Source organism: Sus scrofa, chromosome 14, assembly GCF_000003025.6.
Source record: "Sus scrofa isolate TJ Tabasco breed Duroc chromosome 14, Sscrofa11.1, whole genome shotgun sequence".
Taxonomy (NCBI): domain Eukaryota; kingdom Metazoa; phylum Chordata; class Mammalia; order Artiodactyla; family Suidae; genus Sus; species Sus scrofa.
In genome coordinates this window covers 109,369,284-109,391,066 of record NC_010456.5, presented here as the reverse complement: position 1 = coordinate 109,391,066, position 21,783 = coordinate 109,369,284, and the positions used below count along the sequence as shown (strand labels likewise).

General features: G+C 51.1%; 1 protein-coding gene across 3 annotated transcripts in view; it reads left to right on the top strand.

The window, feature by feature from the left end:
* Positions 235 to 21,783, top strand: part of CRTAC1 (cartilage acidic protein 1) — a 153,651-nt gene continuing 132,102 nt past the window's right edge. For 2 of the 3 annotated variants that reach the window (XM_021074420.1, XM_021074418.1), the window contains exons 1-2: positions 235 to 482; positions 19,977 to 20,173. In XM_021074420.1, coding sequence (XP_020930079.1) covers positions 459 to 482; positions 19,977 to 20,173 — 221 coding nt within the window. In that variant the 5' untranslated portion in view covers positions 235 to 458. Of the gene's footprint in view, positions 483 to 1,335; positions 2,005 to 19,976; positions 20,174 to 21,783 lie in introns of those variants that run through there. The other variant, XM_021074419.1, reaches the window with a different exon arrangement.

Below are 21,783 nucleotides of genomic sequence, written 5' to 3'. Positions count from 1 at the left end.
GACGCAGCGGCGGGGCGCGGGGGGCACCCGCCCTCGCCGCCGCCTGCGTCGCCGCCCACCCCAGCGCCTGCCGCGCCGCGCCGCGCCCGGCCGGCCCGGCTGCCGGCGGCTGCCACCGCAATCCCGGCTCCTAAATCAGCGCGGGGAGGCGCCCCCTCCCCCCACCCGGTTCCCCGGGCTCCCCGGACCGCGATTGGCCGCGCGGGCGCCCCCCACCCGCGGGCCCCCAGCTCCAGCCGCCGCGCCATTGGCTGCGGGTCTCCGCCAGCCTTTACATAAGCCCGGGCGCGCTCGAGTGGAGTTGTATAAAGCGAGCGAGCGGCGTCGGGGCGGGAGGCTCGAGGCCGGCCCGGGACCCGGGCTGGGAGCTGGAAGGCGGCGGCGGCGGCGGCGGCAGAGGCGGCGGCGAGCTCCCGCGCTCCGACGCCCCCAGGCGGTGGGGCTGAGAGAGTCCGAGGATGGCTCCGAGAGCGGACCCCGGCGTGAGTACCGGCTCCCGTACCCCCACCCCTTCAGGCGGAGAAAGTTTCTCCCGCCCTCCCTGCCCTCCTGATCCGCCCGCGGGGATGGCGGGGATGGAACCAGGGAAGACATAGACCGCTAAGGCGGCGACGCCTCAGCTTCCAACTTGCCAAGAGGCACAGGACTCGACTGGCGCGCAGAGCCTCCCTGGGGGCTGGGGGAGAGGCCAGCGCAGGGCCGGGGGTGGAGGAGAGGTGGGAGCGGAGATGTAGGGGGCGACAGCCCTCACGGCTGTAAGGCAAGGTGTTGGGGGAGCCCTGGAGGTTAACTGTTCGTGGAGGGGGCACCGGGGCTGGAGGGGGCATAGCAGGTGAGGGGGTGGGGTGTGCTGGGGATGTTGGGGAGTCACCCAACGAACAGGGCTCAGCTCTGGGCCGTGCCTACGCTTCCAGGATGGGGAAGCGCCCTGGGGGAGGCTGGCGCTTCTATCCCAGGGAAGCCAAGACCCCAGGCACAGCTCTGGGTGGCAGAGAGCTCCTGGAGCCAGCTCGCGCGCGGCGTAGCTGCCAGCTGCCTTTGCTGGACCGAGGTGTGGTCTGCTTGCTTTCAGCCTACCTCAGGCAAGCCAGCTTCTGGCATTCCAGGAGGGAAGGGGTCCTGCTCAGCTCAGTGAGAGCACATGGAGGCTTTAATGGGGCAGCATACCGGGCTTGGGGGCATGCCCAGCAATGCAGCGCGTTTCTTCGCAGTACAGTAGTTGGGAGCTCTGGTTAGTCCTATTTCTGCAGAAACCAACTCAGGAATCCAAAGTCATCCCAGCCTGGATGGGAGCCTCTGAGAATGGCCGGGAAATGCTTCTGGGGTTGGGGTGGGGGTCGTTTCCCTTCCTTGGGGAATGACTAATGAATATTGCTGCTGGTGGTGTGCACCTAGCCTGGCTTGTGCGTCCCAGGAGGTGCTTCAGCTCTCCAGGCAAGACATATTCTTGGGTCACACTTGAGGTGTCTTCTGAGATGGGTGCAAGACTTCCCAACTGAAGCCAAGTGGAAAAGAAGGGAAGAAGGTTCCAGGACTAGGGGACAACTCTGTAGTGCTGTCTTGAATCAGGGGAGAACTCTTGAGGGAAGAGAAACACTCTTGATGGGAGATTTTTTTTTTTTTTTTTTGACCCTGGTGACGTGGGATTGGAGCTCCTCCAGACTGAATTAGAACGAATTCGGAGAGTCACCCTGTACTTCACTCTCAGCCACAAGGAAGGGGAGATGGAGGATGGAAAAGTGGGAACATGGCGGTCTTTTCCAATATGGCCCTTAAGGAAGCCTTTTCTCTCCGTCTGACTTGATTAAGAACATCCTTCTGACAGCAGATCCTAAAGTCCATTTAAGAGGCAATGAAGGGAGTTTAAGCTCCTGATGCTGGCACAGTGGCCCACAATTAGAATAGTCTGGTTTACAGTTGGTACTCACAGTCTCTGGAGAAGGTCAGAAGCGGGCTGCCCAGTTGAGTCTGTATCCTTCACCTGTACCTCATCCCTGAACATAGGTGAGTGTTTTAAATTCCTAGAGTAGCTGCACCAGCCTGGAAATCTTGGCGGGGGGAGAGGCGGGAGGGAAGTTCTCAGGTCATATCCCCAAACCTAGCTCCATCCTCTGCCTGCAGTCAACATTTTCCTGCTGCATTTCCCAAGACTTTCTCACCACTGGGGATTTGTACAGCAAAATACCGATTTGTTGCTCTTTCTTCTCTTCACTCCATCTGGGCTGCACCTGGTGTTCTGAACCCTGATATTTATCACTCTGCACCTTGATGTTTGGTTAAGATGTCCTATCACAGCACAATAGTGCCCTGTGAATGTATGGACCAAGGGCCTGTATTCTAGGGAGTGAAACATAGACTGTTATAGAGAAAGGGACACAGACCAGAAAGAGAGTCATGTTAAACAGCTTTGCAACTGTCTCCTATTCCCGTCTGCCTGCTGAGGGCGATGAAGCTGCCCAGCAGGCTCCTTGGTGTCCAGTAGGGGGCGCCAAAAGCACCCAGCTCGGGACCACTGACTTTCTTACTTCTTGTCCTTTATTGACCATAGTAACTTAATGCTTTTAAGCAAGCTCAGGCCACAGCCCGCAACCATCACCTTCATAATTAGAACCCTTCTACCACATGCTTCCTGGACTTCAGGTGGTCCTGTGGTCCCAGGTGCGGTGAGACAGATGCAAGTACAACATTCCAAGGAAACACAGCGGGTACCCAGCTCCACCTGCTCCCTAGGCTCATCCTTTGTGCTTGGTGCTGATGTCTTCTTTTGAACTCGTTTAGCACTCATAGAGCCCAAGAATATTAGAGCTAGACGAAAGGAACCTCAAAGAGCATCTAGTCCAACCACATTCTGCGTTTAATTTATAGATGAGAAAACTTGAAGCCCCATCAAGGCAAGTATCTTGCCCAAGGTCACGTGGCTGTTTGGTGGAAGAGATAAGCCTGGGTCCTCAGATCCTCAGTTCTCTGCTCAGAGCTCTTTCTGGCCCCATGCTCTGCTTCTTCTTCCCCGTGGAGATGGCTGTGTGTGCTCTTCATTGTTGGTGTTCATAGTTGCTAATTGACCATACACTGGTAAATTAATAAATCTGGTAAATTGGGGAAATTTTCCACTGAATCTGTTATTCAGATTGAAGAGGTGAGGTGCAGAGAAAGTTCTTGTGTTGTGCATAGACAGGTAATAAATATTCCTAATTCTTCATTCCCCTTCCTCCATTATCTTGTCTTGTTATTCCAAGTGGTCCTAGAGGCAAAAGCAATGCGACTCCAGGTTCCTGTCCGTACACTTAGGTATCAGAAGTGCCCAGCCCCTCACGGTGGTCTTGGTACCCAAGCCTGGGGCTCTTCCTTCCTTCCATTAAGCGTGCTGGAGTGGGGGCCCTCTGTCCTGCAGTCACACCACTGCCTATGGGACCTCCAATACTCAGATCCTGGGCGAAGTAGAGACTTTTCAACCAGTATTTTCCCATTTCCCCTTCCTTGATGCTCCTAGCTCAAGGTCAGAGTGCCGGGATGTTCTAGTGTTGCAAAATCCTCAGGTTAGGGCTTTTGGGTGACCTGGAAGATAGTACCGTTTCCACTGCCCTTTTTCTGTTCCATGAGTCTGGCTGTTGACATCTGAGCCGGGCCCTGGAAAGGAGGTTTGCTGAGTGGCCTACAGGCTGCCCCCTCTGTGTCCTCTCCCCACCCTGCTCCTATGCACCCTGCATGGAGTTCCCCTGAGAGCCTCTGCGGACTGGGTGGCGACCGCAGGAGGAACCAGCGCTGCCAAGCCAGACTCCCGAGAGGCGGATTCTCTTCCGTCCCTAAGGCTCACCCAAGGAATGCTTGTTGCCAGGGAAGATGCTTGAGTTCCTCATCTCCTTCAGGCTCACAGAAAAATTGGGTCTTCACCTTCAGGTAGAGGGGGGAGGTAGCAGGATAAGGTGGACTCCCCGAGAGGCACAGCCCCCTCCTTGAAACCGGGGTTCTGGGAGGCTGTGCTTGGGACCCATGCCTGCTCCCAGCTCTAGCCAAAGAGGTGGGCCTGCATTCCCTAGGCTTGGTTCGGTTCTGGACAGGGCCAGAGGAATATAATTACATATAATTCAGCTATAGCACAGGGTCTCTGGATTTCAGTTTAAATGGGAAAGTGGCATGAGACCCTGAGAACACAGGAAGTCTTGCCCTTCTCCTGAGCCCTGCTGGCTAGTTGACCCTTAGCGCCCTCTCACTGGAAAGGCAGCCCAACAGCGGAAGAGATGCGCTTAGAAACTGGCTGCCCCCGCTTACTGCTGAGAGACCTTGCACGAACTGCTTAACCTCTGGGTGCCTCGGTTTCCTCCTCTGCAAAACAGTGAGGCTGGCAACCTGTGACAAGGGGAGGATAGTGAAGCTCAGGGGAGATAGGTGTTAACACGCCTCTGCCCTAAAGAGGTGTTCAATTGGGAGCGGAGATTATTGCAGGATCACACGGGTCTTCCTTGGCCCAGCGAATGAGACCAGGGATCCAGGTGTGGACGTCAGCCTCTGCGCACAGCAACATCTGGGCTGAAGGACAAGAAAAGCCTCCTTGGCCGGGCTCCCTCCTTGCCCCCTTCCCTTCCCCACCTTGGGGTTTTCATTTTGGGGCTCTGCCATGCTTGGGGAAAAGAAATTTTACAGGTCCCAGGATAATTCCGAATGTGATGGAAGGCCCTGAGCTATTGATTCCTCAGGAAGGATCTTTGTGCTGGGAGAAGGCTTCCTCGGAGCCCAGTGATTTAAGAGTGCTGACAAATCCGTGCTCACCGAGCCTCCTGCAGGCTGCAGATACAGGCTGCCGGGCCAGCCAGGGTTCTGCGAGGGATTTCTGGGGAGCCTGGCTGGTTGCTTAGGGGACATAAACCTGTGAACTCTCCTTAGGAGAAAGTATGAAATCAATTGGTTCATTATCACACCAAACACACCCTGGACCATGGAGGGGATTTCAGAAATGAGAAGCAGCAAAGGACCCGGAGGTTGTGTTGGAAAAGTGTGTGGAAAAACATGAAGGGGTTGGGGAGGAGGTGGGGGCAGGAAGACCTTTCTCCGCGCGCTTGACCTCACTGAAGTCCTGGGCAGTGACCGGAGGGGTTCATTGCCCATTTGGCAATGTCTATAGACATTTTTAATTGTGACAACCAGGGCAGGGAGTGCAATTGGCATCTAGTGGGCAGAGGCCAGGGATGAAGTTAACCATCTCTGCAGGGCACGGGACAGCCTCCCACTAAAGAACCGTCTGGCCTAAGAAGGCACTGGTGCCAAAGTGGAGAAACCCTGGACCAGAGCATCACAGCAGAGTGGAATCTCACAGCATCCTGGAGGCGGGAGGGATTTTAGAGGTATTCGCACCCAGCCCTCCCACTACTCAGCTGAGGAGCCTGAGATCCAGAGAGGGGAAGAGACCAGCCAGGATCACACAGCAAGCAGGTGGAAAAGCTTATCTGAACCTCAGACCTGCTGCCTCCTAAGAGTGATTTACCCAGAGCCCCCCCTCCCCAAGTTGTGATGAAAATTACATGTGAGCTGTGAAAACACTTAGAAAAGTATAAAGAGGCTCTTATTAATATTGCTATTATTAAGAATTTGGGAGTTTGGAAAGTTCTATTTCTGGCTATGCCACTGACTCATGCTGCAATATGAGGTGCATCATTCCCTGCTCCAGGCCTCTCTGCGAATATGGGGAGGTGGGCTGGGGCCTTAGCAAATGATAGTCGTGTCATAATCATTATCTTTAGAGAAGAGGCCCAAGATTGGCCCTTCGAAAACCCTAGACACTTATGAAAAAAGAAAAGAGGAAATTTTTCCTTGAAAGAAATCATGTTGACTTCGTAAGAAGCAGAGCGTTTGCTTCTTGGAAAAATTCCAGTACCCGGGCCCTGTGAGTTGGTTCCAGCCCAGGAAATCTGATCAACATCCGGAGGAGAAGAGGATAGCTCCACAACGGACACGCGGCTGGCCTTGTCCCCACTCCCTCCCAGAAAGGGAGGTGGGGACCTTTCCACCCTCCCTCTCCTGGACCCTCAGCGCAGGGAAGTTCTGCAAGGAGCTCGAAGGAGGGGTGGGTGGGTGTGTCATTAATTAGTATAACCTTGTTTACCTAACAGACATATTCTTAAAGATCTCTTCCAAGGGACGTTTTGACATATTAGTTTAATTAGCCACAGAAGAATCGAGAGTGCCGGCAGTGCAAAATGACCCGCCCTGTGGTTTCCAGTTACTCTTACCTTTGTTTGCACCCACCAAGTACAGTGACAAGGTCAAGGGGGTCACTGCGGAGCCAAGGGGTCCGGTTGACTGAGGGAGGGTCCGTGGGGACTTCTTCCCTTACTAACAGCTGCCCACAGCTACCTGAGAGCCACCCCCCTAGGGATTTGCTTTGGCATCCCTGCCCTCCTTGGGGAGGGGCAACAGGCCAGAGGCCGGTTCCCACAGGGGTGGGCAGAGGAGCCTCACGGGAGGCCCGGGCCGTGCTCTTGCCCTCCTTGCTTTCAGGATGGGAGGTGGGAAGTCCCTAGAGGCTGTCGCTAGAGGCCAGAGCCGCACCCCTCCCTTCCCTGGGAGCGTGGTCGCACTCAGAGATCTCACCCCGTTCTTGTCGTGAATGTCGTGAGTGCCCTGCCTGTCCAAGCCAGGCCAGCCTCTGGAGGTCACTCCCTGTGATCAGAGGAGGTGAGCACTCGGGCCCCTTCTGTCTCCTTGCCCTAGTGATGTCATGCTGCCTTTCCCTCTGGTCCCTAAGAACAGACTCTTTCTTGGAATCGTAGTCATGTACCAGTCATCTGAGAAGCTATGTTTATCCAGAGCCTTTGGCAGGTGGGGAAGTAAGAATCCCCAAGAAGGAGCAATGCTGCCTGGCAAGCAGTGGGGGTGGAGACACTGTGTCTTTTGTTCTCAACTGTAAGCTCAGGGCCCAGCACGGGGCTTGGCATGCGGAGGGGCTCGGCAGGTGTTCAGTGGGTGAACAAATGCATGTCTGAATGTCGGTGACCAGTCTGGGGCAGAGGTGGCCCTTGGTATTAAAGTGGATCTTCAGCCTGACCTGCGTCCAGGAATCCAGCTTTCCTTCTGGCTCCTTCCTAGAGTGAGCACTTGGCACTGGGGGTCTACAAACCCCCAAAGGTCCCCCTGATCAAGCAGGGTCTGAGGAGCCCACACAGGGCCCACCTGTGAGATGGTACCAGCTCTGAGCCTGGAACAGGGTTGAGTTTCTCGTCCTCTTCTCTCCTCTGGGTGCTCACCCCACCTGCCCCGCCACCAGCTGCGGCAGGGAAGCTCAGTGCAAGTCTACCTTGGTAGCTATAAACTGATAGAATGGAGAATCATTTGGATTGCCATCAAAAACAGACTAGGAAATGAATCATTGCCTCACAGAAAGATTCCCAGGAGGCTGCTTTGAAATAGCAACGTCCACTGATGGATTTTTCAGAAAAAATCCTGACCTGTAGACACCACACCCCACCCCAGCCCAGGATGTCCAAGTCCCCCCTGTGATACTCACTCACTTTTTGGAAACACAGCCTGCTTAGCCATCTTGCATACTGCTGCCCCAAATCTAAGATGCCCTTTCTTTTTTTTTTTTTTTTTTTGGCTGCACCCACAGCCAGCCAAGTTCCTGGGCCAGGGATCAAACCTGCGCCTCAGTAACCAAAGCCACAGCAGTGACAGCGCTGGATCCTTTAGGCCAGTGAGCCACCAGGGAACTCATAAAATGCCCTTTCTAAACCAAGTCTGATCCTATCTCAGCCCAACTTCAAATCTCCTGCACCCTGTGACTCCAGGCTCCTCCCCTTGGCGTGGCAGGCAGGCTCTACAGGCCCCATCTGCCCTCTGCATGAGAGCTTGTCTCTGCCTTCTCCCCATCTCCCTCCTCCCCACCCCGGACACCGCATTCCAAAGGCAGCCACTGCATTGCCACCTGCACCAAGCAGAGCCAAATCCACTTGGAATGCAGTTCCCGTTGGAATCCCAGTTCCCCATCTCCAAGGGGTCTTTCCTTCCGCCCTTCCCACCCACCTAAATAGGTAACCCCTCCCTCCTATGGGCCATGTCTGTGCTTTGTACCTGGGGCTATTCTGAATGTCTTCCGTGTATCATACCTCACCCCTGGTGGACTGTAAGCTCCTTGGGGTCAGGAGCCATGCCTTAGGCATCATTTCTAATCTGGCCCTTAGCATCTGCTAAATGTTGGAAGAATGGATGTGTGTAGTACCACACACTGAGGGGGTTTGCATTTGGAAAGCAGTGTTTAAAAAGTTAAAGAACTCCACCAGGGTCCTTCGACACATTAGTAACAGAGGCCAGCCACCGCCTCAACGTCTGACAGCCCTGCGAGTTCCATTCAACATTTGGCAGCGACTCCTGGATGGGGAGCACCTGGTGGGCCTGGATGCCATCTCCTGAGATGCATTTGTTCATTCAGCAAACATTTGTGCCGTCGTAATAGTATGATTGCCGTTACTTTACCTGCCATGGATGGATTTGGGTTGCCAGGCACTGTGCGTGCATCATTTCATTTCATTTCCCACTTTACTGACTAGGAAGTCCGAGCAGTTAATAATGCTTATTCAGGACCCGTGCTGCCTTGTACACGAGGCTGGGAGACGCTAGTTGTCCTCTCATTTTCAGAAACACCCTTTCACTAGCTGCTGGTCTTTGTGGCACCGCCTGCCTGGGTCCCCTGAGTTTTTGCCTGTCTCCTTCTGGAGGAGGACCAAGTCTTTTTCCTGTAAATGCAGCCACAGGCAGCATCTGGAGCTCTCTCTAGATAAAGAGAAGGAAGAGGAGGCCTTATATTTTCATGGTGATGGGGAAGGTGCATAGGACGTGAAGGCCCCCGCGGGTGGCAGGGTGCAGAAGATCTGGCGTTTGCCTTCCAGGCTGGCACTGCAGGACAGGGGACGGAGTGGAGAAACACTGATGACTGAGGCACTAGAATATACGCTTCAACAGAAGCAAAGACTTCCTTTTGTTCTCAGCTGTTTTCCCAAAGCTCAGACCATGGCTGGCAGAGGTGCGTAGGAATAGCGAATGAATGAGTGAATGACCGAATGGCAGCCTCCGGCTTTCTCTCCCCTTGGGCCTGGGTATTTGCTTTCTAGTTTGCCCCTCTGCTTCCAGCCCTGCCCTCCCCCCGGGTTCTTTCTGACATCCCTCCAGCCAGGTCATCTCTCACCCTTCTGGCTCCTGTCGTTCAGGCTCACGAGGTCTCCACAGTCTCTTCCAGGCTCCTGGCCACACCCCTTCCCACCTTCTGTCCTACCCCTGCAACAGGGAGCCTCCCAGTCCTGCATTGGCACTGCACCAGTTGGCTCCCTCGGCCTGGAACACTTTCTCCCCCTTGTCTCTCTGGCTCCCTTATCCCTGCCTCTCTCATAGGCCTTCCCCAGCAGCCCCAAGGAGAGAGGCTTGCTGCTTCCACTGTGTTCCCATCTCACTCAGTTTAAGACCAGGTTGGTGTAGTCAAAGAGTGATTGCCCAAGGGCACCAATTCTGGAGCCAAATGGATTGGACACAGATCCTGGCTCTACCACATTCTGGCTGTGTGACCTTGGTCAAGTTACTTACCCTCTCTGTGCCTTTGTTTCCTCCTCTATATAATGGAGACCGTAGTAATACCTACCTGTCAAGGTTACCATGAGTACTAAATGAGATCGTCCGTGTGAAGGGTTAGAGTCGTGCCTGGCACATAGTTGGTGTAGGTCAGTGTTGTTATTAATACTCATTCTTCATGTAGACTTGCTCTGTGAAATTGCAGTAAGAAAAAAACATCTCTGTTTGGCTTGTGTATAGGGTCCCATGAATTAGGCTGGGGAATGACGTGATCAGCTCCAAGATTAAGAAAGGGAGCTCCAGGAGCCACGTGGTAGTAGGACGAGAGATGAGAGGAAGCGGGAAACAATTAACAAGTATTACTATTGTTCAGTTAAAGGATGAAGGGGGCAAATTCTGGGCAGTGGGGATGGAAAGACTGGGCAGCTTGGAGATGGAAAGACTGGGCAGCTTGGAGATGGGAGATTCACAAGGCAGGTTGAGTTGGTTGGTGATCCAGTGGTTGTGAAGAACGAGGAAGAAGCAAGAACCAAATATGACACCAGATTTCCAGTTCGACTGCTGGGGTTTGAAGGCGTCCAATGAATGTAGCCCACTTCCCTGTTCAGATTCAGGACCAATGCGGGGATAGAAAGGGGAGGGGCGGGGAGGGGAGGAAGGAGGCCGGGCACCATCATTATAGACACAGTTGTTTGAAGGCCAGGCTTCAGGGTGGGGTCCATGGCGCTTACTCATGCACCTGCACCCCCAGCGCAGCCCTCCCTGTGGGCAGGGATGGGACTGAGCCTCCCTGGCCAAGCTCAGCACGTGGCAGAGAATGGCCTCTGCAGGGAAGCAGGTCCAAGAAAGGGCTCTCTCTGCGCCCAGTTTTTCCAAGCTCACCCATCCGATGAGTCCCTGCTCCGGCCCTTGGAGGAGGGAGGAGGGGAAGGAGGGAGGCCAGGAATGATGCACTCATCCAGGGTTTCTCAGTCTCAGCATTACTGACAATTGGGGAGGCATAATTCTTTGTTGTGAGGGCGGTGCTGTGCATCGTAGGATGTTTGACAGCTTCCCTGGCCTCTACCCACTAGATGCCAATGGCACCCCTTCCTTGGGTGGGACAACCCCAAGTATCTCCAGACACTGACAGATGTGGAGGGCAGGGGGTACAAATCACCCCGGGTTGAGAGCCACTGCTCTGGTTCACTGGAAGGTCCCTGGATGGAAACCTGGAGATGGGCAATGCGTGCTGTCTCTAACCCATGACACAGGGTGTGGGACCTTTAAATAGGCAGCAGCACAGGGAGGGCAGGTCGGGGTGGCATCTGGTCCTCCAGACCTTTGAGGAATTTGCGGCCTTCCTTCTCCTCTCCTCCTGCTTCTCCTTATCCAGCTAACTTCTTAGCCACACCAGCCCACCTCTACAGAAACAGCCTTCTTCCCCACCCCCGCCATTTAGACATCTTCATGCCCTTTCCCTGAGCACCCCTCGCCCTGTACGGCAGGTGTTGACTAGCTTGCTCCCTTTGCCCCCAGCAGCCAGCACAGACCCAGGCTCGTGGGGGTGGGGGTGGGGCACAGGAACTGTCGCGGTGGATCCGTGGGCCAGGGCAGCTTATCTTAGCTCTCCTCCAACCAGGCCCTCCTTTGTGGGCCTCTTTGTAGCTCTGATGGCCCAGCCCGGGCAGAGCGACTCGAGTACTCCTTAAGGCTGCCTCTCTTCCTCAAGCCTCTGCCCTCTTGCAGCTTCTGGAAAGGGTCTGTGCTCCCTGCCAGTGCCCAGCATCTGAAGCATCCAGGGCATTTGCTTTTGTGCGAGCTCAGGGTGGTGTCCTTGGCTCTTGTGATAATTGCTAAAGAACTGCTCGCCCTAAAAATTGCCCTGGAAGCTTCTCCCCACAGCTGCCTGACCCCACATCAGAGATCTAGGTTGCTTGGTTACCAGTTTTCAGACCCAATTCAGGAAAGTCCCGAGGCCGCAGAAAACTGAGTTTGCTGCATATGACCCACAGCCGATGTCTAAAGACATCTAGCCTTAATGCTCTCTGTGCGACAGGAAAGGAGGGAAGCAGTGAGCCTGGCCCCCAGAGATGTTCACCAGCTCACTTAACCCTTGAACCTTTGGCACATCGTAGATGTCCCATGACACAGAGGAGGACCCTGGAGATCAGAAAGTTACGGAACTGGAGTTCCTGCTGTGGCATTGCTGGTTTGATCCTGGCCTGGCACCATCGGTTAAGGATCCAGCATTGCCGTAGCTGTGGCAGAGGTTGCAGATGTGGCTTGGATTTGATATCTGGCCTGGGAACTTCCATGTGCTGTGGCTGCAGCCAAAAAAGGGGGAAATTTTTTTTTTTTTTTTTTTTTTAAAGAAAGACTGGAGCGTTCCCATTGTGGTGCAGCGGAAATGAATCTGACTAGTATCCATGAGGATGTGGGTTCGATCCCTGGCTTCGCTCCATGGGTTAAGGATCCGGCATTGCCGTGAGCTGTGGTGTAGATCACAGACAAGGATTGGATCCCACATTGCTGTGGCTGTGGAGTAGGCCAGCAGCTATATCTCCAATTTGACCCCTAGCCTGGGAACTTCCATATGCTTGTAGGTGCGGCCGTAAAAAAGCAAAAGAAAAAAAGAGAGAAAGAAAGAAGGAAGGAAGGAAGGGAGGGAGGGAGGAAGGGAGGAAGAGAGGCTAAAGATCATGCTAGCGTCTAGTGGCGTTGAGGTCCAAATCCAGGTCCCTGAATCCAGGCTTTGATATGTTTGTTTATTTATTTATCTCTCTATCCCGCTGATGATTGTTCAGGACGTTCGCTTATAGAGCATTTTTAAGAGATTATTATTACCAGGCAATTCTTCCCACAGCCTGAAACCCAAGTCTCACCACCTCTCCCCCTTGCTAAGTGCCCCCTCTGCCCCCGCCCTGCCGTCCTCCCCTGCAGGAGCAGCCCCTGGTGCTCCAGTCCTGCACCTTCTGCCCAAGCTCCGCCCTTGGCATTTATCCTGCCTCCTCTGGGCTCCCCCGATGTCCTCTCATTGCACTCACACCATTTACTTACAGCTGAATGCCACTCCCGCCTGTGAGAGCTACTCCCTGTGCTTGGATGTATGGTGGTGTTTGAGACACAGCATTCAGGAAGACGAAAAAGTTCAGTTCAACCTACTTTTGCAAATTCTATTTTTAGCTCTTCTCTGCAAAGATTGAGATGTTCACAGTGGTGTGACAGGAGGTTTCTGAGCCAGCCATGTAAAATGGGAGGTCACTCTGGCACCTGCTGCCCTTCTGCTTCAGGCAGTACCATCCTGTTCTGCCTTCTTCCCCAAACTCCTTATCCCGCCTCCTCCTCTGATACTGTCTAGCTAAATAGATTTTCTTGATAGACTTCAACAAGCTGGTGATGAATTTGGGTAGCAGAAACATTTTTCACTTCAAATCAGATTGCAGCTTACACTCCCATCTGGGGACCACGAGTCTGGGGCAGTGGTTCTCAGCCCAGACTGCCCACTAACATCATCAGGGGAGCTTCTGAAAATACGCAGCACCCAAGCCCCCCCCAGACCAAATAAGTCAGAAACCGGGGTGAAGGATCTGGGCAGCAGCATAGCGCTAAAAACTCTCCAGGTGATTCCACTAGGCAGCTGGGGTTTAGCTAGATTCTACTGGTCTAGAGCTTTGCTACAGAAAATGAAGTCTACAGACCAGCGGCCTTGGCCTCACCTGAAAGCTTGTTAGAATGCAGACTCTCAGGCTCCCATCCCAAACCTACCAAATCAGCACCTGCATTTTACCAAGATCCTCAGGTGATTCGTAAACACATTACAATTTTTTTTTTTTTTTTTTTTTTTGCCTTTTTCTAGGGCTGCTCCCACGGCACATGGACGTTCCCAGGCTGGGGGTCGAATCAGAGCTGTAGCCACCAGCCTGCGCCACAGCCACAGCAACTCGGGATCCGAGCAGCATCTGCAACCTTCACCACAGCTCATGGCAACGCCAGATCCTTAACCCACTGAGCAAGGCCAGGGATTGAACCCGCAACCTCATGGTTCCTAGTCGGATTTGTTAACCACTGAGCCATGACAGGAACTCCAGCACATTACAATTTAAGAAGCATTGCTTTCTGGAAAGAACATTTTAAAATAATTGTATGACAAGTTACAAGCAATTTCTGCTGATTCACATTATCATTTGGACAGATTCCTTCCTTCCCCTGTGTAACAAATATTAATTGAGTACCTCCTAGTACTAGGCACTGTGATAGTTTGGCGAAATGCATTGGCATGCATTTAGCTTGCAAATTCCTGCCCATACTTAATTTTCTCTCTAGGCTCTGGCCACTGATGGTAGATATAGTAGATATAGATATAGATTTTGTTGTTGTTGTTGTTGTTTTTTATGGCTGCAACTTCAGCGTATGGAGGTTCCCAGGCTAGGGGTCCAATAGGAGCTGCAGCTTCCAGCCACAGCCACAGCCACAGCAACACAGGATCTGAGCTGTGTCTTAGATCTACACCACAGCTCACGGCAACGCCAGGTCCTTAGCCCACTGCATGAGGCCAGGGATCTAACCCACATCCTCATGCATGCTAGTCGGATTTGTTTCTGCTTAGCCACATGGGAACTCCATGATGGTAGCACTCTTTTGTCTACAGTTCCAGCCCTTTCCTTCTCAATTCTTTGCAAAAATTAGAGCCAGAATCCCTCTTTGTCACTCCCTATCAATTGCGGTAATTTGACTTTGAGTTGAAGACAGCTAGTACTTTGAGTATCTGATGGTCAACTGAGCCTGCAGCCCTGAGGAGCACATAGCCCTAGGATTGGTTTCAGCTCCTTAGATGGAGAGGCAGAGAAGTCCCTGGAACTAATCACTGTCGTATATAGTATGCTTTCTTAACGCTTGCTGTTCAATGTGTGTAGTTTATGGAGCAGGACCATCACAATCACATGGGAGCTTGTTCAGAATGTAGAAACTTGCCCCCCCCCCCCCCGCAGATCAGCTGAATCAGAATCTGCATTTTAACAAGACCATCAGGTGATTCATAGACAGTAAAGCGCGAGAAGCACTGAAGCACTGGTTTAGAACTGTGCTTCTCAAATTTTGCAACCTAGTAGAATCACATAGGGAGCTGTTAAAATCCTGATGTCCATGCTGCGTCCTATGCCCATTGAGTGCACAGATCTTGGGACGAGACTCAGGCATGAGTATTTTTATATTGTGGTAAAATACATATAACATAAAATTTACCATTGTAACCGTTCATAAGTGTATAGCTCAGTGATATTAAGTAACATTCACACGGTCATGCAAACATCACCGCCATCCATCTCCAGGACTTTTTGTCTTCCCAAACTGACACTCTATAACCATTAACACTAATTCTCCATTCTTCTCTCCACCAGCCCCTGGTAACCACCATTCTACTTTCTGTGTCGATGAGTTTGACTACTCGGGGCACCCAGCAAGCTTGGGATTATACAGCATCTGTCTTTTGTGACTGGCTTGTTTTCATTTAGCAGAATGTCTTCTAAGTTTGCCCATGTCGTAGCGTGTGTCAGAATGGCCTTCCTTTTTCAGGCACATGATATTCCATTTGAGGCATGTGGATTGGTGGACCCTTGGGGGAAATGTCTAGTGGCTATTGTGAATAATGCTACTGCGAACATGGGTGCATAAAAATCCGTTTGAGTCCCTTCTTTCAATTCTTTTGGGTATATACCCAGAAATGGAATTGCTGGATCACATGGTGATTGTTTTTTTGGATTTTTTTGAGGAACTGCTGCACAGCAGTTTTCCAGAGCAGCTGCATCATTTTCCATCCCCATCAGCAATGCACCAGGGCCCCAATTTCTCTACATCCTCGCCAACAATTGTTATTTTCTAGTTTTTTGATTATAGCCATTCTATTGGGTGTGAAGTGTTATTTGCATTTCCCTAATGATTAGTGGTGTTGAGCATCTTTTCTTATACTTATTGACCATTTGTGTATCTTCTTTGGAGAAAGGTCTATTCAAGTCCTTTACCCATTTGGAAGTGGTTTTTTTGTTGTTGTTAAGTTGCAGGAGTTCTTTATATATTCTGGATATTAATCCCTTATCAGATATTTTCTCCCCTTTTGTGGGCTGCCTTTTCACTCTGACAGTGTCCTGTGATGCACAAAAGTTTTAAATATTGTTGCAGTCCATTTAATCTGTTTTTTCCTTTGTTGCCTTTGCTTTTGGTCTCATGTCCAAGTAATCATTTTCAGACAATGGTATTTTTAAAAGCTCCCTCAAGTGATTACAGCTAAGGGTGAGCAGTGTTTCTCAAACTTTTCTTCTTCTTCCTCTTCTTTTTTTTTTTTTATTTTTTGGTCTTTTTAGGGCTGTTCCCGCAGCATATGGAGATTCCCAGGCTAGGGGTCCAATCAGAGCTGCAGCCGCCAGCCTATACCCCAGCCACAGCAACGCAGGATCCGAGCTGCGTCTGCGACCTACACCCCAGCTCACGGCAACACTGGATCCCCCAGCCTACTGGGCGAGGCCAGGGATCAAACCTGCATCCTCATGGATGCTAGTCAGATTCGTTTCTGCTGAGCCATGATGGGAACTCCCTGTTTCTCAAACTTTAACGTGCGTTCAGATCACCTGAAATCTTGTTAAAATGCACATTCTGATTTATGAGGTCTGGGGTGGGGCCCAAGACGCTGTCTTTCTAGCAGACTCCTCTAATGCTGATGCTGCTGGTCTGGGGACCACGGAGCAGCCAGGGCGTAGAGGGGGCATTTCAGTGATTTCCTTCATCTGAGCCCTGAGATAGAGGGTAGATATTTACCGGACCTTTTCCTAAGTTGCCTACCTTCACTGTTTCCCAGCAGGCCCTCGCTGACCCTCTAACTTTCAACTGGTTCTGAAGAGCCCCAGTGGGTGCAGTGGGAGCCTTTGGCATAGCAGAGGAATGAGATATATTCTCCCTGCTCCACTCTCACCCTCCCCACCTTGGGGGGAAGCCATCCACTGGTCTGCCCGTGCCCAGTGCATTCAGTTCCGCGCTAATGATGACTGGTTCCTGTCTGGCCTTGGCCCCTGTGTGGCAACTGCAATAGAGCTCTGCTGAAAACCTATTTTGCTCAAAATCTGTTTAATATACTCAGAAAGGAAAACCACGCTGTGTGGTCTGAAGTTTATAGCAGGAACTGGGGAGAAAAACTGCTGAAGGTCTGCTTCTTTAGAAAAAAAAAAAAAATCCTTTAATTCATCATAGAATTTTACAGCTGGAAAGGACCTTTAGAGATCGACTCCCAAACCTTCATTGTGGAGAAGAAAGCTGGGACCCAGTGAGGCTGTGACTTGTTCAAGGTCACCCAGCAAAATAGAGGTCAGCCCATAGGTATATTCTTTCTTTCTAATCTTGCTTTAGGTTATTTATCTGGAAATGGATAGCACGGAGTCGCTACTTCTTCCCTTTGGCTCCTTTAATTAAAAGCTCTACTTTTCAAAAAAAGGTAAAAAGCAAGAGGCTGGATCATGGTTCTTCCCCCTCATGACCTTCATTAGAAAATGTCTATTAGATGCTTGTAGGCCCCTAATGGGACCTGCCTCCCTGGTAGCAGTGACCCAGATTGCAAGTATAGCTTCTGGAAGGTATGCCCAATACCACTGTCTTCTTCCGTGCCCATTGCAGACGTCACAAGCTGATCACAGCACTCTTTCAAGCCACTGCCAAGCAGTTTGGCTCTCAAGTGGCAACTTATTTGCCACCCCTGCAAGAGTTCATATTTTGAAAAGTCCAGTGACCTTCAGATCCACGCTACATTTCAACAGGTCTAAACTGGTTGCTAAATACTCTTTAGCGTCTCACCTTCCCCACCCCGACCCCTGCAGCTGTGTATTAATCCAATTATGAGTTTCCTTTATCCAACCATACTTCCTGCCAAGTTGCCAAAGTGATGCGTTTGCCTTTGGTGGTTAGACAGCCCCGAAGACGATGCTGTCTTGTTGAGACAGCTCTGTAATTTGAACTGACCTCACTCCGCTAGTGCAACACCCAACATGTGCCCTCCGAATGTGCCACTAAAACTCCCTCCCAGGGAGGCTCGCTGAGGTTCGTTGGCTTCTGCCCTGCCGCTGGAGCTCCGCCCTGCAGTTCTCTCCAGCCTCTCAAACAAGGCATTAGGGAGGCTTCTGAATCAGGTTTGGCACTGAAGGCAGTGCCCGGGCCCTTCGTTTTGGTGCCTGGATCCTGCGCTGGAGCAGGCTCCTTTGCTGGCAGGAATGTCTGTCTCCATCTGGGGAGTCAGGCTTCAGATCCTCTCTTCATTAAGACATCAGCCTCACTCAGCCTCTCTCTTGGCTGCCAGACACACTGACAAGCCAGCAGGAAAAGTTCCATCAGGAAGAGATACGCCGCCCTTTGAAGGCAGGAAGGCATCGCTTTGCCCGAGGGACTGGACCTGTGCAGACTCTGGGGATCTTGTCCCAGGAGAGCCTTTAGCACACACTCTGTGGGTTCTGATTCTAAGCCTGTGGCCAGTGTCTCGGGTGGCGCCGTCCGTACTGTTCTGAGTGGCTCCCTTGCTCGCTCAAGGAGAGGGTGGAGTCCTTCCACCTCCTTGGCCATTCTCATCTGTCTCCTGGGTGCCTGCCACCAGCTCCCTTAGCCCCAGGCTGTTTGGCAACACCCTGAGTTATGTTAGAGATATAATAATGAATTATACAATGGATTATACATAATTAATTTATAATAAAACACACACACAATGGTTTAATTTCTCCAAGTGAATGATGTGCAGCCCGCCAGATCCTGCTGGAATACATTCCATAACTGACTGCTTCCTGGTCTGGAGGTGATGGCCAGCTGCCCTTGGGAGGGGCCTTGGCAGGGGAACCTTCCAGGTCACAGATGCCCTCCAGGCTGCCTCTGGGGTAGGTCCCGCAGAAGGAGAATCCTTTACTGACTCCACTGTTGTTCTAGTCATGGACGTTCACGGGGGTCTCATGCACCCCCTGCACTGTCTGAGATGTTTCGTTTTCTTCTTCCTCCCAGCCTTGCTCCCAGGATGGGAGTTGCCCATGTGTTTATACTCTCCCATCCCTTCCTTCCTTCCTTCCTTCATCCACTCCACAAATATGTATCGAGTGCCTCTGATGTGCCAGACACTGTCCTTGGCATGGCATGTAAATGAACAAAGCAAAGATCCTTGCCCTGGTGGAACTTATGTTCTACCAGAGGGAGACAGACACTAAATAATAAACATAACAAATGAGGACATCAGCCAGTCAACTGTACAGTGATAGGTGCTATAGAAAGAGAAAAGGCAGAGCAGAGAGTTCCCGCTGTGATGCCGTGGGTTAGGAATACAACTGCAGTGGCTCTGGTAGCTTCAGAGGTGCAGGTTCGATCCCTGGCCCAGCACAGTGGGTTAAAGGATCTGGCGTTGCCACAGCTATGGCTCAGATTCAATCCCTGGCCCAGGAACTGCTATATGCCTGGATGTGGCCATTTAAAAAAGGAAGGAAGGAAGGAAGAAAAAAGAAAAGAAAAGAGAAAGGAAGGAAGGAAGGAAGGAAGGAAGGAAGGAAGGAAGGAAGAAAGAAGAAAGAAAGAAAGAAAGAAAGAAAGAAAGAAAGAAAGAAAGAAAGAAAGAAAGAAAGAAAGAAAGAAAGAAAAAGAAAGGAAGAAGAAAGAGAAAAGGCAGAGCAGGATATGGGTAACCTGGCATCATGGGGGCAGTCACAGTTTTAAAGAACATAGTCAGGAGTTCCCGTCGTGGTGCAGTGGTTAACGAATCCAACTAGGAACCATGAGGTTGCAGGTTCAATCCCTGGCCTTGCTCAGTGGGTTAAGGATCTGGCGTTGCCGTGAGCTGTGGTGTAGGTCGCAGACGCGGCTCGGATCTCACATTGCTGTGGCTCTGATTGGACCCCTAGCCTGGGAACCTCCATATGCCACAGGAGCAGCCCTAGAAAAAGGCAAAAAACAAACAAACAAACAAAAAATTGTTCAAAGAGCTTAGTCAGAACAGGTCTTGTGGAAAAGTGGCAGCCTAGGGTTGCCAAGCCCTCTGTGAACAGGGACGAAAGGCCCTTCCCTGCCCACGGATTAGATTTCGGATGCTTTGGCAGCCAGATCTTTTTTTTTTTTTTTTTTTAATTACTCAAGTGAATTTATCACATCCGTAGTTGTATAATAATCATAACAATCTGATTTTACAGGATTTCCATCCCACAACCCAAGCACCCCCACCCCCCCACACTGTCTTCTCCGTAGACCATAAGTTTTTCAATGTCTGTGAATCAGCATCTGTTCTGCAAAGAAGTTTAGTCTGTCCTTTTTTCAGATTCCACATGTCAGTGAAAGCATTTGATGTTGGTGTCTCATTGTATGGCTGACTTCACTTAGCATGATAGTTTCTAGGTCCATCCATGTTGCCAGCCAGATCTTTTAGTGACATTTGTAACTTTTGGTTTCAGATGTTCAGGATGTTTCTGTTCCTGCTGCTGTGGATTCTGCCCCTGACTGAGGGGACCCAGCGGGCTGAACCCATGTTCACGGCAGTCACCAACTCAGTCCTGCCCCCCGACTACGACAGCAACCCCACCCAGCTCAACTACGGAGTGGCAGTGACAGATGTGGACCATGACGGGGACTTTGAGATCGTTGTGGCAGGGTAAGTGCCTCTCACCCTGAGTCTGACAGATGTATTAGTTAGCTTTTGCTGTAATAGGGCCAGATAACAAATAATTCCAAAACCCCGGTGGCTTAGAGCCACACACATTCTCACTCACCTGGGTCATGACCAGGCTCAGCCGGTAGGCTCCGTCCTTGCCTTTTGCTATGGCAGTGAGTTGGGATGGAGGGTGGAGTGAACGAAATGTGCTGCATCCACAGGCTTTCCAGGGAGAAGATTTGGATGCTCTGCTTCAAGGCACTCTGTTCATATTTCAGCCTCCTTCGTTATGCAGGTGTTACTTCCTTACCAGTGAGACTCTAGACTCTCTATATGGGAGGGACTTAAAGGTGACAATTATGGTAGAAGGAGATGCTCTTATCTGCCTTTGCATAGCATTTTACACAAGACAGAAAAAAATTGTCTGTTTCAAAGAAGGCAGGAAGATAGGGATTCAGAGGGACAGCTAAACTTCTAAACTATGCCTCGGTGCCCCTGCTACCTTCTCTCCTGAGAAGCAACACTGAGTAGCAAGAAAAGCATAAGATTTGGAATCCAGGAGTTCCTGTTGTGGCTCAGTGGTTAACGAATCCGACTAGGAACCATGAGGTTGCGGGTTTGATCCCTGGCCTTGCTCAGTGGGTTAAGGATCCGGCGTTGCCGTGAGCTGTGGTGTAGGTCGCAGACGCGGCTCAGATCACACATTGCTGTGGCTATGGCACAGGCCAGCAGCTACAACTCCTAGCTGGGAACCCCTAGCTGGGAACCTCCATATGCTGCGGTAGCGGCCCAAGAAATGGCAAAAAAAAAAAAAAGAGAGAGAGAAGATTTGGAATCAGATAGCTTGAGTTCATGCCCTAAATCTACAGGTTTCTATTTGCATGACTTTTTTTGGTTTTTGTTTGTTTTGTTTTTCTTTTTTTGTTTTTTTTTCCGCTGTACAACATGGGGACCCAGTTACATATACATGTATACATAATTTTTTCTCCCATTGTTGTGTGATGAAGTAAGTATCTAGACATAGTTCTCAGTGCTACACAGCAGGATCTCATTGTAAATCCATTCCAAGAGCTTGCATCCATATTTGCATGACCTTGAGTCAGTCCCTTATGTGCCGAGATTCAGATATATCATCGGCAAAGCTAGGGATGCAGCAACCTGCCAGCTTGTCCTGAAGCCTCCATAGGCCGTTGTCAGTTCCGCCAATCACCACTGATAATCATTATTTATGGAGCGCAAACATGTCCCAGGCACTGTGCTAAACCTTTCACATGCACTGTCTTATCTAATCCTCCTGCCTGCGCTGTGAAGGAAGTATACAAGAAAAGGAACTTAGGGCTCAGAGACGGTGAGGGACTTGCCCTCTATCAAATAAATAGTAAGTAGATGAGCCTTTGAACCCCAAGGCTCCCTAACAATAGAGCTGCTAAACTTCATTGTGCAAAGTTTAGGTATCACTTCAAAAATCAGCCAATCAATAAAAAACACCACAGGGGCCTGTCAACCTCTCATTCTGGGAGGCCGGAGCTTTTATGGCAACTCAGAATAACTGCTGAGTAATATTGTTTGTAGTGGTTGCATGCAAGAGTAGAAAGCATTGACCTTAGAAC